Source organism: Pelmatolapia mariae, linkage group LG12 (assembly GCF_036321145.2).
Source record: "Pelmatolapia mariae isolate MD_Pm_ZW linkage group LG12, Pm_UMD_F_2, whole genome shotgun sequence".
In the NCBI taxonomy this organism is placed as follows: domain Eukaryota; kingdom Metazoa; phylum Chordata; class Actinopteri; order Cichliformes; family Cichlidae; genus Pelmatolapia; species Pelmatolapia mariae.
Genome location: NC_086237.1, coordinates 10271976 through 10288955, shown reverse-complemented (window position 1 = coordinate 10288955; position 16980 = coordinate 10271976). Strand labels below are relative to the sequence as shown.

General features: G+C 39.3%; 1 protein-coding gene across 8 annotated transcripts in view; it reads right to left on the bottom strand.

Annotated features, from left to right (window-relative positions):
- The window catches only part of LOC134639532 (citron Rho-interacting kinase), a 48748-nt gene extending 36578 nt beyond the window's left edge, over positions 1-12170 (bottom strand). For 7 of the 8 annotated variants that reach the window (XM_063490783.1, XM_063490787.1, XM_063490786.1 and 4 more), the window contains exons 1-4: positions 11925-12170; positions 7561-7670; positions 5870-6013; positions 5188-5307 (exon numbers count right to left, since the gene is read on the bottom strand). In XM_063490783.1, the coding sequence (XP_063346853.1) occupies positions 5188-5307; positions 5870-6013; positions 7561-7569 (273 nt within the window). In that variant the 5' untranslated portion in view covers positions 7570-7670; positions 11925-12170. Of the gene's footprint in view, positions 1-5187; positions 5308-5869; positions 6014-7543; positions 7671-11924 lie in introns of all 8 variants that reach the window. The other variant, XM_063490784.1, reaches the window with a different exon arrangement.
- Between the last annotated feature and the right edge of the window lie 4810 nt (positions 12171-16980).

The window sequence follows — 16980 nt, the reverse complement described above, 5'->3', positions numbered from 1 at the left end:
CATATTTGGTTAGAGCAAATACTGCACGCTTTCTCAAACAACCTTAACATTGTTTGACTAGAACCTGAGGAAGATGTCCTTGTTAGAGATCACTGCATCATTTATAGCAGTCCCAGGCACACGTTCAAAACTCATCACATAGTAGAGGAAAATAAACGGTACATTTATCAAAAGACCGTTAAAAGAAGAAAAGATTGTAGAAACAATGATCGGCCACAGTCATTTGCACATGTCTGTTAAACAGTAATTAGTCACTGCATAACAAATCTAATTTTAACCACCTCATCTGCTTACAGGGTACATCAGCCTGTTTGTCAGTCTAATAAAAACTAGCATCATTGTGTATCCAGGGAGCAATGGTGCTCAGCCGACACAGATTAAAACTGGTCTATGTCGAAGCACACAGCATCAGACATGGTGATCCGAAGAGTCCCCACATTGTCAGAATGTACTGCTGTGGGCCAGGAAGAAAAACATCACTGAGCTGGTTTGGCACCATGTTGAAGTAAACATTTGCCTCCACCATATCCACTTTGGCTCCATTAAAGCAAGGCAGTTTCCATTATAGTGACAATTCATTGGATCCATAGGTACATCTCCCATTTGATAGTGACAATAATCATCATTATGGGTTAGAAATGTTTCTCTAATTCCAGTAATTCTTTAGCAGAACGATGATTTGGCGTAAAGAAATGAAAAAGAAAGCTTTCAGCGTGCTAAACAAATACAGCTTGTGAATTGCTGAATCACAGCAGCGGTCTTTTCTTGAGATGGAACATAATTGTGGCTCACACACCTGCACAGAAAAAAAAACCTCTGAGACAAGACATGACATTCAAAACGTAGATGAGCTGATGCAATGAAGGCAGCCACTGTTAACACCCTCAAACCCCTAAAGACTGAGATCTTCAAATCTGTTTACTTGTAAAGAAAAAAGCAAACAAACAAACAAACAAAAGTAAATAAATAAATCTGTTTTCTTTTCTATGCAGATTTTTTTAAGAATTGATAAACTCAAAGGAAAAAAACAGGAAAAAGAAGCAAATTAATGACATTAAATTGTTCCTACTTGCTCACTTCACAAGACAAATACATAAGGATCCATAAATGTATTGTTTCTAAGGTAGTTTGCAATTTTCACCTTATTAGAGGTAAAAATTCTGATTCTGAATTGTGTTCTGATGTTTCAAACCTTGCTGTGTTTTTAATTTTATTTGGGTGGTGCGCTTACTTGGACCGCATTGTACCATATCAGCCTAATGGAGCATTTCACTCTCAGAGTGCAGGGTTATTTGTGGTTCCTAGGATATTTAAAAGCAGAGCCTTCAGCTTTCATGTTGCTCTCCTATCGAACCAGCTTCCAGGTTGGATTCAGGAGACAGAAACTCTCTCTACTTGTAAGATTAGGTTTAAATCTTTTTTCTTCCTTTTTTTTAGTTTTGCAGTTAGAGCTGGATCAGGTGACCCTTAATCCTCCCTTAGTTATGCTGCAATAGCAATAGGCTGTTGGGGATTTCCCATGATGCACTGAGCACTTCTCCTTGACGCACCTCTTTTCACTTACTATGTGTTCTCTCCAACCGGTCGCAGCAGATGGCCCCGCCCCTCCCTGAGCCTGGTCCTGCCTCAGATTTCTTCCTGTTAAAAGGAAGTTTCTCCTTCCCACTGTCGCCAAGTGCTTGCTTATGCTGTAGCAGATTGTGTGATTGGTGGGTTTTCTCTTCATTACTTTATTAGTTTTCTCTCTATTATTATAATATATTACAATATAAAGCAGGCAACCATTGTTGTGATTTTGTGCTATATTAAAATTTTTTAATTTAATTTGTCTTAAATGTTGTTTTAGTTATTCCCACTCAGTAAGAAAAATGTTAGGCTCTTGAAACTTGCATGAGTTTGCAACTGATAACAATGAAAGTCAACAGGACTCAGTCCTGGCCAAAATCTTCGCTCATCTCATGGCTTAGTTTGGGACTGTTCCACAGAGGGACCTATTAGGAGCAAAACTAAATTCAAACCATTGTTGGGCAGGGTTTTTTTTGTTTTTGTTTTGTTTTTTAAAGTCTAACATTTTTTGTATGCAGTATTCTATTATGTATATATGCAGACACAGTACATGCACTCTTTCTTGGTACTTTCTTAAATTTCATGACTTCTAACCTTTTTTTGTTGATACAGCAGAAAAAAGGAACCGTGTGCTTTTCTGTGGGTCTTATTTACTCTTGTATCTTCAGTGAAACTGTCTCTTTCTATATGTTTGCAGGTCTTCCTGGCTTTGGCACAGAGTTCTTCTCTTTGTAAATGAATCTATCCCCAATCTCTCTTTGTTGATCCAACACTGCATGATTTTTTGCACAAAAGTGATAAACACTGCAGTCATGTGACAAAGCGTGGGAGACAGATGCTATTCAAGATGAAATGCAGGATTTAGCTGGTGTAAATACCCTGCTGGGAGGCACCAGTGGGAACACAGAGCCGTATAATACACACGAGCAGCAGAAAACTGAACTCTTTTTATTTTAGTCAGAATTTATCCATGAAGGGCTTCCAAGAAGAAAACTGAAAAGAAAACACCTAATAATGTTTGATATTTTAGTACCCCAGCACAATCAACCACAACCCTAATCTCACTGCTGTTAACTTAACTCAGTGAGACTGACTGTACTCTCAGGTTATCAGTCTGAGCTCTGCACAGTAACACGCTAAAATGAATAATAGTACTGAAATGTTGAGAAAAAGACACAAACAGACACAAAAACAACTTCCTCAGACTCCTGCTGAGGGATCCCCGGGGGCCACAGTATGCTTTACGTGAAAAGCAAGCTGAAAACTGATTCTGCTCTGTGTCCAACATCTCTGTAACTTTCCAAAAAGACAATGTGATAACTATCCTCACTTCACAAAGTGACTTTACAGCTTTGTGACAGGATATCACCCTCCATTTCAAGCTTTTTTCCCATTTTCTTCCCCCCCAGAAAATACTTCCATCACTTTTTTTCTGGACAATTTATTAATCTGAGTGATATTTTGCAATCTCTTACATCACACGGATCACTGTTTGTTTAAGGAGAATATGAAGTGATGGTCAAAATTTCTGTTTTCCAAACAGTATGAGCTAAGGCCCCAACACCTCATCACGACAGCCTGCCCACTGCATCAGCGCTCTCCTCACTTGTAGGTATATGGCTCTCATCACCATGGCAACCAGTTATATTCCCTGTATTCAGTGCTTGGTAACCGGCACTAGTGTAGGCTGAGGAAAACAGGTTGCTTTTTAAGAAAAAAAATGGTGCATAATGCCAGGAAGATGATTTTTCATGCTCCTTATCACTTGTCCTAAATTGTCAATCTTGTATCAGCTTGATTCTCACAGCTGGCAACATTCTTTCATGTTGTGCCGTCACCCCTGCAGAACTATACATGCTCGCACAAACACATGCCACACACTCATCACTTTTGATTTCATTAATTAAGAGCTGTGTTTACAGTCCTGTCTCATTTGATATCAGACGTATTCTTGATTCCAAAGACACTCACTGAGTCGAAGCACTTTATAGACTCACTGTATTTTAACATCTTAAAAACTGCACTATCAACTTAGCCTAATAAAGCAAGGTCTTACAAACAGAGGAGTAAACTAAACCTTTGATGATTTTTTTCTCAGTCTTGTGGTAAACAAACCTTTTTCCAATAAAGCGCTGTACATGCACTCCATCCATATACTGTAAATTGAATATATACATATATAAAAAATGGATTTTCAAGGATTAAAAAAACCACAATCATTTACATTAAGAGGGTACTCCAACATGAGGCATTTCTACACATGATGTAGGTAATGCTATACTGATTGCACCCCTACAGCCTGTTGTGGGTAGGCATGGGAATCAAGAACCAGTTCCCAGTCTCCCTGCCTGTCAATCCTGGTTATCCATTCCTGCACTTGTGCTACAATCAGCTGATTTCAGAAGAGGAAAATAGCGATGCAGTCTAGAGCTTGGATATGCACATTTATTTTTATTGCACAAAAGGACGAGATAAATGATAAAGCTTAAAACTGCATCCAGGACAGATACAACCGCATTATGCTGCTAACACAACTTGCTTTGCAAGCATCTGCCAAGACAGCATGCTAACGCTAAGCTAGCCAAGAACCCAGAGTGAAAGCTGAGTGAATGCAGACAGACCCTGCATTCACTCAACAGGTAACAAGCAGATGAGCAGTCAGGCTGCAGCCTCCCTTTCTACCTGTTTATGTTTCTAAAGCAGAATCACTGCAGCGATCGCTTTTTTGTGCTGGTTTTCATCTTTGCTTTGTGCGGTCAGCTTTGTATTCTATTAAGAGAAAGATCTTAGAGATGTGTGTCCTCGTTAGGGATTTGTGTTGTGTTGGTGTGTGAGGTTGTTTATGTTGTAAAATATTGATTATGAGACCGTGTGTTTCAGCTTTTTACAGAGTAACATGAAAGTAATGTAACGAGTAGTACAACAAATTACTTTTTCCTGGGAGTAATTTAGAAACGTACTGCATTACAAGAAAAAAAAGTGTGTATTATGTTAAATAATGACCTTTTGACAGCTCCTCACTGATCACAACAAAGAAGGCAAATAGCTTAGCAAACATGCACAAACATTTGACCGACAGCATGCAATTCATTTGCATGAATGTAATTTCTTTGTTGCTGCTTAGTGATGGTGCTGACTCTGAAACCAGAGCCAATGAGAACCCAATGACAATCGATACGTGATATAGATAGTCCAATCGGAATCACTAAATTCTTATCAATTCCCATCCCTAGCTGTGGGGTTTCAGCATCATGTGCCTGTCTAATTAACACTCACAACCCACACACTCAGCCTTGGTGGCTCGACCTGCTCCATCTGACTGCCATTATGAAATCCTCTTAAAATGCTCTTCTTTTTGAAAAACATAATTCGTTATTTATGTAATACAGTACTTCCCTTCACTGCAAAGTACTGCATGAATACTCATTGGAAAACGAGGGGGAAAACAGTCACTAAAGAAAAGTCTTTTCACTCAAAAGAACAAAACTTAATGAAATCAAAAAATGATTGCAACAGTAGAGAGCTGACTAATTTCCTCATTAATTATTCAATTCTGAGCCCACAGCATCAGGCGTGCTCTCAGCCAGCTGACCTAATGTGACACCCGAAATGTCGTCCTACCTGTTCTTTGATCTCCTGAAGTTTGTTGCTTTGCTCCCGGATGTCATGAAGGAGCTGCAGTGCTTTATCGTCCTCCTGTGTCACTTCCATACGAGCCTGTTCCAAACTGCGCTTTAGACTCTGAAATCAAGACAAACTTGTGTTCAGTCAGCTGACACTTTGTTGGGAATACGCAGCTGAAAATAAATCAACCTGATAACAAAATCATGAAATAAATAGTTAGCGTTAAATAGGTGTCGTTTCACTTTTTGGATGCTGTTGAATCGTACTATCATCAGCTAAGTAGTATTTCCAATATCTTGTTCATCTACCATTGCATTTTAGTGAATTGACAGCAGATGTCATTTTATATATGGCATACACACACATGCATATGAGGAAGCAGCCCATATGCTAGCGATTGTAGTAATACAAAGTTTTTGTAGAAGCAGTTCTTACCACTTCCCAACCATCATGAGACACTTCTGGTGCTTGATTAATTCCAGTAGTCACACATCATAAAAAACGTTAATATAAAATCTCCTGTTAAATCTAATAAAAATCGATTTTGCCCCAAAATAAGACTTACTAAAACTTTTTCCCTGGTAGTTCAGTTTCAGTTTTGCTTTTAGCAAATTTTTCCATAGATTTCACACTCTTTCCAGTGCTATGTCTCTGTCTTATAAGCCCTGGAGATACTCACACTGCATTCGGTGATATAAGTGGCCAGATCCTGTTCTAGGATTGTCCTCTGAGTCTCTGAGGCCTTCAACTCTATGTCCTTTTGCTGGAGCACTGACTCAAGGTCAGACATCTTCCTCTGAATGAGCGAGATCTCTTGCTCAACCTGAAAGGAAAAACATCAGTGACCAAATTTTTCTAAATTCAGTATATTTGTGCAATTGTCACAACATGCATGTAATATGCTTATCTGTCTGTGTGTGTCTGTGTAAAAGTGCAGTAGACTTGTTTGGTGCCATATGTCATTGGTAGTGATTGATGTTACAATTACATTTGCCATTATAGCATTACAGGCCAAGAGGAGGGTTGGAAAGCAGAGAAACAGCAGGACAGGCAGCACAGTCCCAGATACTGTGACAGCGCTTAGTCTATGGCAGCACTAACACAGTCATAATGCAGACACATGCTCACGAAAACACAGCACCACGGCATGGGTGTTGCAGCCAGTAAAACCAAAGGGTCAGTGTGGTACAGGAATCCAAAATGATGTGTCACTCACAAGTCTTTCAGCAGACAGCTCAGAGAAATACAGTGACATGAATAAAGGTGGACTGGTGTAAATCTGCACACATTTATATGTGACTCAGGACACTGAAGTACACTGCTCATTATATCTTCATCTGGTTGGGGCTTGTGGAGGTGTTATAAGAGGTATGTTTTGAGTCATACAGATTACATTAGCCAGATCTTATAAGTCAGCAAAGTTTCTTTCTGACAGGTTTAAATATGTGCTTAACAAGGAGACGGAGGTGTTGAAGTAGCTGAGATATTACTGCTCCCTCACTGATGGATTCTTTGTGTTACAAGCTGCTTGGTGTGATGTACTGAACCAGATGCCTAACTTTGAGTATTTTGATAGAGTTGCATACAAAAACAAACAGTCAATACAAAACTGAACCTCACCACCAGTCAGTAGAGCACATTCAACAAAATAATATATCTGTTTGTGAGAATTAACTTGTGTAAGCTATGAAATAAAATGGTAACATTTGTTGATGAGCTTGTGCAGCAAAACAAACATTAAAAGGGACCATTTTTCAACTCCATATTTTTATTCTTGGACTAAAGTAGCTTAGCATGATTCACAATTCATAATGATCCTTATTTCACTTGTAAATGTCTGAGCACCTTCTCAGTTCAGTTCCCCTCACCCCGTACTCAGATGGGGCCCCTTCTCTGAGCCTGGTGCTGTGGGAGGTTTCTTCCTGTTAAAAGGGAGTTTTGCCTCCCCACAGTTACCAAGTGGTTGCTCACACAAGGTCATCTGATTGTTGGGGTTTGTCTCTATTATTGTAAGGTCTTTACCTCCCAATATAAAGTGCCTTGATGGGATGGATGTTGTGATTTGATGCAATATAAATAAAACTGAATTGAATATTTTTAAATGTTTCATCAACTTTATGAGAAAGAATATGCAGCTTCTTTGCTAAGCATCAGTTACATCACATCAGTCAGGATTAATTAGTATATTTTTCACAGCAGTTGCTGAACTTCAGAGATTTTTATTCTTACCATAGCCATTAAAGGTAAAGCACATAGTGTAGCCACAAGAGTAAATAGCCAGAAATTCCAAACATACAGAAAAACACATCAGGCAAGGCAAACTGGCAAACAGATGGCTGACTCAAACTCTTACCATGTGAAAAGTTATACCTGTGACATGTGTCTGGCAATCCTGGCCTTTGCTTTGGTGCTTTTAAAGTAATGAGGCTGTGCCAAAGGAGATGGTCTTATCAGGAGAGTTGATAGATGCAGTCATTAATCTGTAGGTAAGAGTGAACGGATAGCAGTTAGAGACACATTACAATAAACAGTTTCTGCTAATCCTCTCTTGAAATATGAAGGGCTGACTCAGTGCTCTTATGTAAAACACTTACCTTTCATAATCATACTGTATAGATGACTTATTCCATAAGTCAGTTGGGATATTTTACCTTCTATATTTCCTGTGACCATATATAACAGAATTCATGTGTCTATGTGTCTACATATTTAACAAGTAAATAAGTGGTATATTGTCAAAACTATCAAACCAAAACAAGATTAAATCCTGTTTACTGCATGTAGTGACTCGGGCAAATGTATGTGATTACATACACTTTAAATCCCAACTCAAATGCTCACTTTCATACCAAAAATAGCATTTATCAAGCAAGCACTGAAGACTTGCGAAATTCACATAGCACGCAGTCATTCCAGAGCAGCAACACTTTATACATTAACACTTACTCCATTAACATGATAACACAGATGACTAGAAGATAAAGGATGCTGTTCACAGCATAGATATTTAGTAAGCAAACCACTGTGCTGATCAAATACGTGATCATATATTCTCTCCTGGCAGAGACTAAAAATAGCCTGCTTGTGTTCACAACAACAGCCTCTTTTACCACCACTGGATATATTTGGCAGCTTTTGTGATCAAGTAGCATGCACAAGAATGAGTGGCAGAGGCAGGATGTCTATTAAAAGCACAGGCTCACCTCCCACTCCTCGCTACAGTAACAAGCTCGGCTCAAGCTCAACTACTGTATGTGTTCTACTGCCGCTGCACTGTGTTCATAAGAGATTTAATTTACTATTTAAATGCTTTATTATTTCGTTTTAAGGGCATCTAGTTTGGTTCCTCTGATTTTCTGCCATATAAATGCTGTTGCAGTGGGGGATGGTCATATTAAAGATGGTGAAATTTCAAATAATGAAGTCAGAATATGTACACGTAATGTTTAAGCTTAGGGTTTAGATGGCTGGTAATGTCTCTAAAGAAATGAACATAGCAGGAACACTTCCATTTCCTTACAATCCTCTGTTAGTGAAATTTTGCTATTTTTTCCATAACCAGGATGTTTACCAGAAGATTGCATGGATTTCTAAGTGAAAACTAAGCTATGCACACTTTGCAGATGAACAACACACACTGTGAACTTCTAGAGACGCTGCTGGTGCTTACTAATACTTCCTCCGGAAATCTGACATTCTGTAATCATCATGCTTCAAGTTTTTTTTTGAGTGTTCTGTCCGGTATCACAACAGGCCACACAGCATGTGCCCAAGCTGCATCAGCCTAGAGTTCAAGTTTCACTGGCACAACATGATGCAGGAGCAGGTGGCTTGTAATGGGTGATGATGCATGAGGTTAGCTTCCTCATGCACCTGATGATTTTTCAGCCTGTAAGCACATCACGTCAGAGGCGCGTGTTCCCTCTGTATAGTTTATATGAGATGTCAAAAAGTCCCATTTGTATTCAACGGTGACGGTGCGGTTAGAAAAACAATTTTGCAAGTGTGATCCCCAAAAGATTTTCACTCCTGTGAAATTGTTTTGACTCAGAGAGGCACAGAAGATTTATGTGCCTTTGGTTCATGTCTGCTCGTGGGTCTAAGAGGCTCAAAGCCACTAATGAATCTATATGTGCTGACACTTCTTAACAATGTGGAGAACTTCATCAGCAGCCAGCCAGTGGTAAAGTTGGTGGTTATGGGTGCCATCCGAGCATGAGGCACCAGATGGGATTCAGATCTGGCTGTCTTCCTCTAAAATTCGAGTGCTAGCTGACTGCCCATAATGAGCTGAGCTAACAGACTGTGCAGCTGGGCTCCTCCTCAGCAATAATTATCTCCCAGAAAGCAATTACTAATAACTATACTTTTAAAACCTCATTGCAACAACAGGAAAGACAGTTTGACCTCTGAGCTAGCCAATCTATATCTACTGAACATCTCTAGATTTGTGTTGTTCAAACTTAACAGTGTTCAAATCCTGAACATAGTTTGGCGTGCTAGTGCAATCAAAACAAATCCAGAAAAACTTTAAATGAGACAAATGAGAGCTCCGAGAAGAACACTGGCTTCATTCGAAGAGCTCTTTTTCGTGGGCAGAATAATGCGTGCTGGGCTGTGAGTCAGAGTTGTTGAAGAGGAGGAGAGTGGAGAGAGGTTGCATCCCAGTCATGGTGTTGCTCCACATTCAGTCTAGGTGACCAAGGGCCACGGCCACTGTATGGGCTGTAGGCAGCGGTGAATCACAGACCTGTTGCAACTTTGTAGTGGCACAGATTCTCCCTAAGAACAAGCTCAATGTCTTTCTTTCAACCATTTCCCTCTAAGTTGATCTTTCAGGCCATCTTTTCCACGTATACTGAGAGATTTTATGCTGATTGTCATGACAACGACAAATTAACAATACCCCAGTGCAAGGCTCTCTAGCTCCACAGTTTCCTGCTAGCATTTTAGTTTTGAAGGTTACTACTAATATAGCCTTATCCATGTTATTTGGTGCTTGACTACAGTAATATTAATTTGAAGGTCCATCATAGGCCTAGTGCATGGGAATATCAGAAATTGATATAAGATACTATTTTCCATAAGATAGAGGTTTTAAGGCAATGCAAGTGACACTAGAGGTTTTTATACTCACAGCATGAAGAACTAGCACATTCAAAGTAAACACTGGCCAGAAATATCATTTGTTACATAAGCTTTACAGGAAAATTCCACCCTGAAACAGTTAAAATGGTATTCAGAGCTGCACTTCAATGCTTCCAGTTACCAAGCAGCCAGTTGTAGACAGATCTGCTGCCATGTTAAAATGTGCAGACCACAGTTAGACTTTAATCACTAACTGACTGGTTAGCCTTCCTAAAACCTTCATTGATGGTGATAACTGTCCTACATTCACGACGTGGCACCAAAACCACTTTTACTTTTAACTAGCTCCATCAGTGCTACGGACTAGCTACTGAATGCTCTGGAGTTCCAGAGTCAGCCATTTTCGGCGATCAAATTGAATGAATGTCACAATTTATGCTGAGCATTTGGAAAACCACTTCACAAATCTAGCTCATCATTATACTTCAAATCCAAATGACAAAGAGGATCAGTGTGGGCTTCTAAAGGAGCCTTTTGGGGAAATGACACTTGAGGATGTGGTGCAGCCGAACTCTCTCTCGTCGCTGCTCGCATTAACATTGGAAGATCTTTACTGCCGAGAGTTTCTCGGTGTCTTCTATTCTTTCTTTGCCCTCTACCATCAGACTGGCCTGCCTCCGCAAACAGGAAACTAGAGATGAAACTCCAACAAACCAACCCTCCTGATGAACTGTTTTAAATTAAATATAGTCAGAATACTATAGATGAAGTTTAGAAATCCCCCCTCTCTGGTTTGAGTTGTGTTTAATACTTTTACACAGTTTATTGTATGTAAATTTCCTCTGTTTTCTTTCACAATTTCCTCATTAATATTCGGTTTTGCTGATCCTCTTAAGTCCCGTCAGTAACGTAATTTGCAATCCACCTAAATGTGCGCCAGAAAGAAGCTGCAAGCTTCCTTCACCTCTCTTCTAACCTTGGCATAACCTGCTGTTACCATAGAGATGCCTTCCACCAACCACAGCCTTCATCTTGTTACACTTTTTCTGACTTTATCAGACTTTGTTATTTCAGACCTTTTTCCACATATAACTATTACAGCCAAGTGGATTGTTAAAGTGAGCTAAGATCATCTGAAAAATCCTTACATGATAAATAGTTTTGTCAACTTTGTTTCAAAACTTCCCCACTCTTAGTATAGATAGGCAGATGTTTGGAAAAGCCTGATGTGATCGTAATCTGACCATTTACAAACAATGGTGAGTTTGAACACAACCCTAGGGAGTGATAGCCATTTGTATGAGTGTATGCTACAGTAAGCACAGCGATGAAGAGAGATGGGCAAACAAAGGCACAGCATTTCAGTGTCGTGACCAAGAACAGTGCTCAGCCCTGACAGACGGGATACAGCTGCTGCATAAGCTCAGCGCTGCCTTAGTTATCTCATAAGTCTATAAATCCTCAGCTGTACTGTCAGACAATCAATCAGTCAACTAATGGTTCCAGCATGCTTAAAGGGGAAATAATGCACTGTCACACCTGAAAAGCAATAAAATCCTGGTTTCATTCTTTCCCCGATCCAGTCATCACCCTCACTCATTCTTTATCCTTGACAGAAACCCTAAGTAAAATAGTATAACACTCACTCAGCGACTGCTACAGCTGACAGGTTTCCTACGAAGCTCCTTAGACGCGGCACCTCCTCGTCCAGTAAGCCCATTCATGTGGGGTCTCCCTCAGAAGCCACCAGCCGGAATGAGAGCTTCGCTGGTTCATCAAATTCGGGGTTGTCATCCTCACTGGGGAGAAAGTAGAGCCGAAAGAAGAGAGAGTGAGAGAGAGAGATAGAATGAGAGAGAGAGAGAGAGAGAGATGCGCTGTGGCAGGGCAGAAAGCTGCGAGGCAGTGAGAGCGACCGGAGATTACTGCTTACAGAGAGCGGAGAGAGGGAGGGAGTGGAGGACTACATAGAAAATGCATTGTAGAGTAATGCAGCAGACCAGATCACATACCATAGTGTGAGAGGAAGCTATCTCTCTCTCACTTATTTGTCATCCGTTCACCCTTACCGTTCCCCAAATTCTGTCTTCCTCTCTATTCTGTAGCAGCCAGAACTAATCACACTAATGTCGGCAGCCTGATCCACGTACTGTACATCATTTATTTTGCTTAAGACTTCTTAAACTGGGAACCTCATTAGTTTCTAAATGCAATGACCATTATTAAACAGCTTCTAATTGAGGAGCAGAACTGCAGTCTAATAACTGACAGGACAAGAGTGCTATTACAGCAAATATCTGTTTTCATTTTCAAGTTGACGGAAAAAGACTCAAGTACTCCAAGGTTGTCGGTCAAATATGGTTTGTAACCTACAATAGTAATCTTTTTTAAATTACGTTAAATCAGCAAAGTAATTAATCGGTCCATTTGCATGGACTGTGAAAGATTTTTCCCACATAAAGGCAGGAGCTGTGAACAGCTGAGTCAGCCACATGTTGCATTTTCACATATATTTTCCCTCTTTTAGCTTAAACTCAGTAAGGCCCAATAGAAGCAGTAAACCATAACGGTGTCTAATAGCTCTGTAACAAAGTACACTTAAAGTACTGAAACCAGGTGCAATATACATGAAAGTATTATTGCACATGGGCTAACAGAATAATGGTACATGTCATGTCACAACTTCACAAGGTCCCTGGTGTCTGGCACACTAGCCTGGACTTACCTCTATTTATTTATTTTTTAATCTTCATCCAAATGTAATCTAAGTGACACGTCACCGTGGCACTGACTTGCAAACTACACGCGCACAGTGACAGATTACACACTCTGTAACAGATGGCAGAACCTAACCTGGCAAGCAGTACTACATCAGCGCAACAGAAGGGACAAAATGCTATCAAGGTGAAAATACAGTACTGTACATTTAGTGAGTGTGACAGTAATCAGTGGCAGACAGAGAACATGGGCAGTACTCACTTATGCTTCGTTATGGCTGCTAATTAGATCTCCGTGTCTTTCATACTTAAAAAAAGGTTATGAAATCACTGACTTAGTTGTGTAACAAAAGCCATCTTTTTTCTTTCTTAAGGCCTGCATACCCCCATATGTTGGCCTTGAATCAGCTCACACCTCCACTTTCTCATCTCCAACTCTGCACATCCTCCTTGCTGTAGGTAACGGACCAGTTGTGCCTCTTTGCTCCTTGAATTTGGTGCATTAACAATACTTTTACATTGTTTCAGTTATTGTGAAACAGCCTGTGTCTGCAAAAACACACATACAGGAAAAGCCCTTAATTATAGAGTTCAGCATACAGACCTTGGGATGACACTCAGAAACAGCGCACACACCTGCTATGGAAACCTGAAAACCAAAATCTGTGGAGTAGAGTATTACAGAATGTTTGTTTTGTTGATCCTTAAATATCTGAAGGAAAAAAAATGTGTGATGATTTATAAATAGAGCTGCTTCTAGCTTACGCCACTGCACAATCCAGCATGTTATTAAAGGTATGTAAAGTTTCCACTTGGTACTTTTCCCAACCTCTATAGCTAATATATATACAAGTGTGGATCTACATTGAATAGAATGGTAAAAATTGACCTGTCATTACAAGTTAGTCTGATTACAATTAACATTAAAGTCACAATGAAGTCAATTTACTGACAAAACTGTTCATGGAATATTTTAGTTAGCATAATTTACTGGCATTAGTGTGAAATAAGGGTGCATTTTCAAAGTGATCTTGAGTACTGGGCTGAGCACAGGCATCATACTGATGTTACCTAGCAACAAGGTATTGTATGTATCTAAGACCACAGCTTAATTCTGAAGTGAAGATGGAAAATAACGGGCCTTTTCCAAGGCTGTTTTCACTTGTATTTCACTGTAATGTACACCACTGCTCATGCATTAAGTAATATGGATGGACCACCATCCATATTGTATTGACAGATGATTGGTGTCAAATCGTTTTAAAGCGAGCAAGCACAGGATTCTTGAATTTAGGGGTTATTTTGTTCCTGTAAACATTAGGAAATATTATTGAGCACACGAATGGCAGAAACTATCAACAGGGAAAAACTGAAATTCCCAGAAAGAGCAGTACCTCTTCTGCAGGTGTTACAAGCTTTCCAAGTCATTGACCAGAAGGAGCAGTGCAAAAACACTGCCACCCACTGGCAAAATATTTTATATAGCATCATTTCTGCATTCTGTATGTTCTGCTCTGTTGGTATAGGGTGAGGGCTATCAAGGAGAAATACAGTAATCTAGAGGTTTGAAGAGCCTGGTTCTGTTACATAACAGGAAGCCAAACCTTGCATCAGTTGAAAAAAAGAAAAAGGCAAAGTCAGGCCTGTATGACTAAGGGTTGGTGTTACATAAGCACAGAACACAAAGTACTAAAAGACTCTGCTCATATTCACTCCAAACTGTCACTATTAAGGGAGCTAATTTTGCTCTTTAGAGGATTTTAAAATTGATTACTCAATCAGTTAATTAGGCAACTGACGTGAAAAGGGGATAGAGAATTGTCACTCACAATCCAGCACAGACAGAAAGCTCTTCGTCTTCTTTTGTTGGTGGTTCCGACTGCTTATAAATACTAAAGCATCACAGAATATGTCAACAATTTACATATTTTGGTCATGAATCTGTATAATAACCTTCACTTGTTTCAAAACATTTTGTACACAAAGGGATTGGCAATGATTCAGAAAGAGCTCAGATACAGTTTTATAGCATAAATATTTATAACAAATCACAATCCTAAAATACTTTTCAGATCTGCAGGAAGTGAGCTGCAAGTAGTGAAAGTAGGATGATCATCTCTTATTCATCACTTGGGGAAGGTGAATGTAATATCATCATCTTTTCCACAGAGGGAGCCACAGTCTATAATAAAGAACCACCGGGGTTGGTCTGATTTGTGTCCCTTTGATCATCAGCCCTAATAATAGGCTTTAAGCAGTTGATTAATCCCTTATTAGTCAAAAAAAAAGAAGTAGAAGAAAAAGAAAAAAGATGTATTTTTCTGGCATATAAAAACGCTGGTATCCTCTGAAGAAATTTTTACCCTCTATTAAAAACTGGAAAAGGTTTCAAACCTTGTTTTTGACCAGAGGGTTTGTATTTACTTAAACCTTAAAAATGATTATCAAAAAATAAAAGGAAAATTAATAAACTTATACTAACAAAGAATAATTTAAAATCCTTCTCCCCACATACAAGGTCTTGAATAACCAGGCCCCATCTTCTCTTAAAGACCTTATAGTACCACATCACCCCAAAAGAGTACTTAGGTCTCTGATGGTTGGTTCCTAGTATATTTAAAAGTACAATGGGAGGTAGAGCCTTCAGCTTGCACCTACCTTAGTTAGGCTTTCTTCCACAGTGTGTCTTTTGTCCTGTCTCTCTAACCTCTTTCCCAATGGCAGATGCCACTCCCTGAGCCTGGTTCTGCCAGACGTTTCTTCCTATTAAAAGTAAGTTTTTCCTTCTCACTGTCGCCAAAGTGCTTGCTCATAGGTGGTCGTGTAATTGTTGGTATTTTCTCTCTATTATTGTAGAATGTTTACCTTACGATATAAAGAGACTTTAGGCAACTGTTGTTGTGATTTAGCACTATATAAAAAAATTGAACTGTACAACTATTTATCTATAGGACAAATGTTATCATTTTTCCTTATATTTGCAAACAACAGTAGGTATTACATTAATACGGATAAATTCATTAAGCTTAGGTTTATCAAAGCAGAGTTTATCCACTGAGCTATGGTGGCACCCCCATCCACAAAGTTAGGCCATGGTGGGCCAGCAGGCCGTGACCCACTTCTTTTGTGCTCCCAGTAGAGCCTTTGTTTGTAGGACCCTAACCCCATCTTTAACCCCATCCCCCTCATTACTACATACACACATATTACAGTATCTGTGAAGGACTTAGCGAGTCCATTAAAAACCTTTAACTTGTAAACACATGACCCTAAACCTAATCCCTGTGCGCTTAATCCTTTATTTATCAACTCACTCTGAATTTATCTCTTAAAGCAGTTAATAAGCAGTTTCCCATCATGCATTTCTCCATTTTCTTCCTTATGATTTGTGTTAGTTTATATTTAGTGGGTGCTTTTGGAAGACATCAAACTGCTGGGTGGACGGAGGTCGCAGCACCTATTTATAACTACTAATTAATATAGCCTAATGCTAAATTTGTGTACATTTGACAACAATTAAATTAGCTATATCTTGATACACGGTGTACAGACGTTTCATTTCACAGACAGCTGTTAGCTCATTATGCTAATTAGCTTCTCTAGAAACATCTGAGAGGCTGCGTGTATTTTTCAAAGAACGAAAAACAAGTTATAAACTTACTCATTCCCCAAAATGTATCATATGTATCTTATGGTGTAAATAATTACATTTTTTTCAAATAAACGAATTCATAACAAAACGTAATATGATAACCTTACTGGTCACTTTGCTTTGGTATTACATTTTGAACCTAGACTGTAAATGTGCGCGTCATCAAATATCGTGATAACTTCGTGTTGCAGACTCGTTTTGCCAGAAATACCCCTGAATATCCTCTGATACTGTAATCCAGCTATACCTGTAGTCCAAACATACCCACAAACTGTGGCAAGATGGGTTTATGTAGGTAGTACAAACGGTAACATACAAGGTATTATACACAAA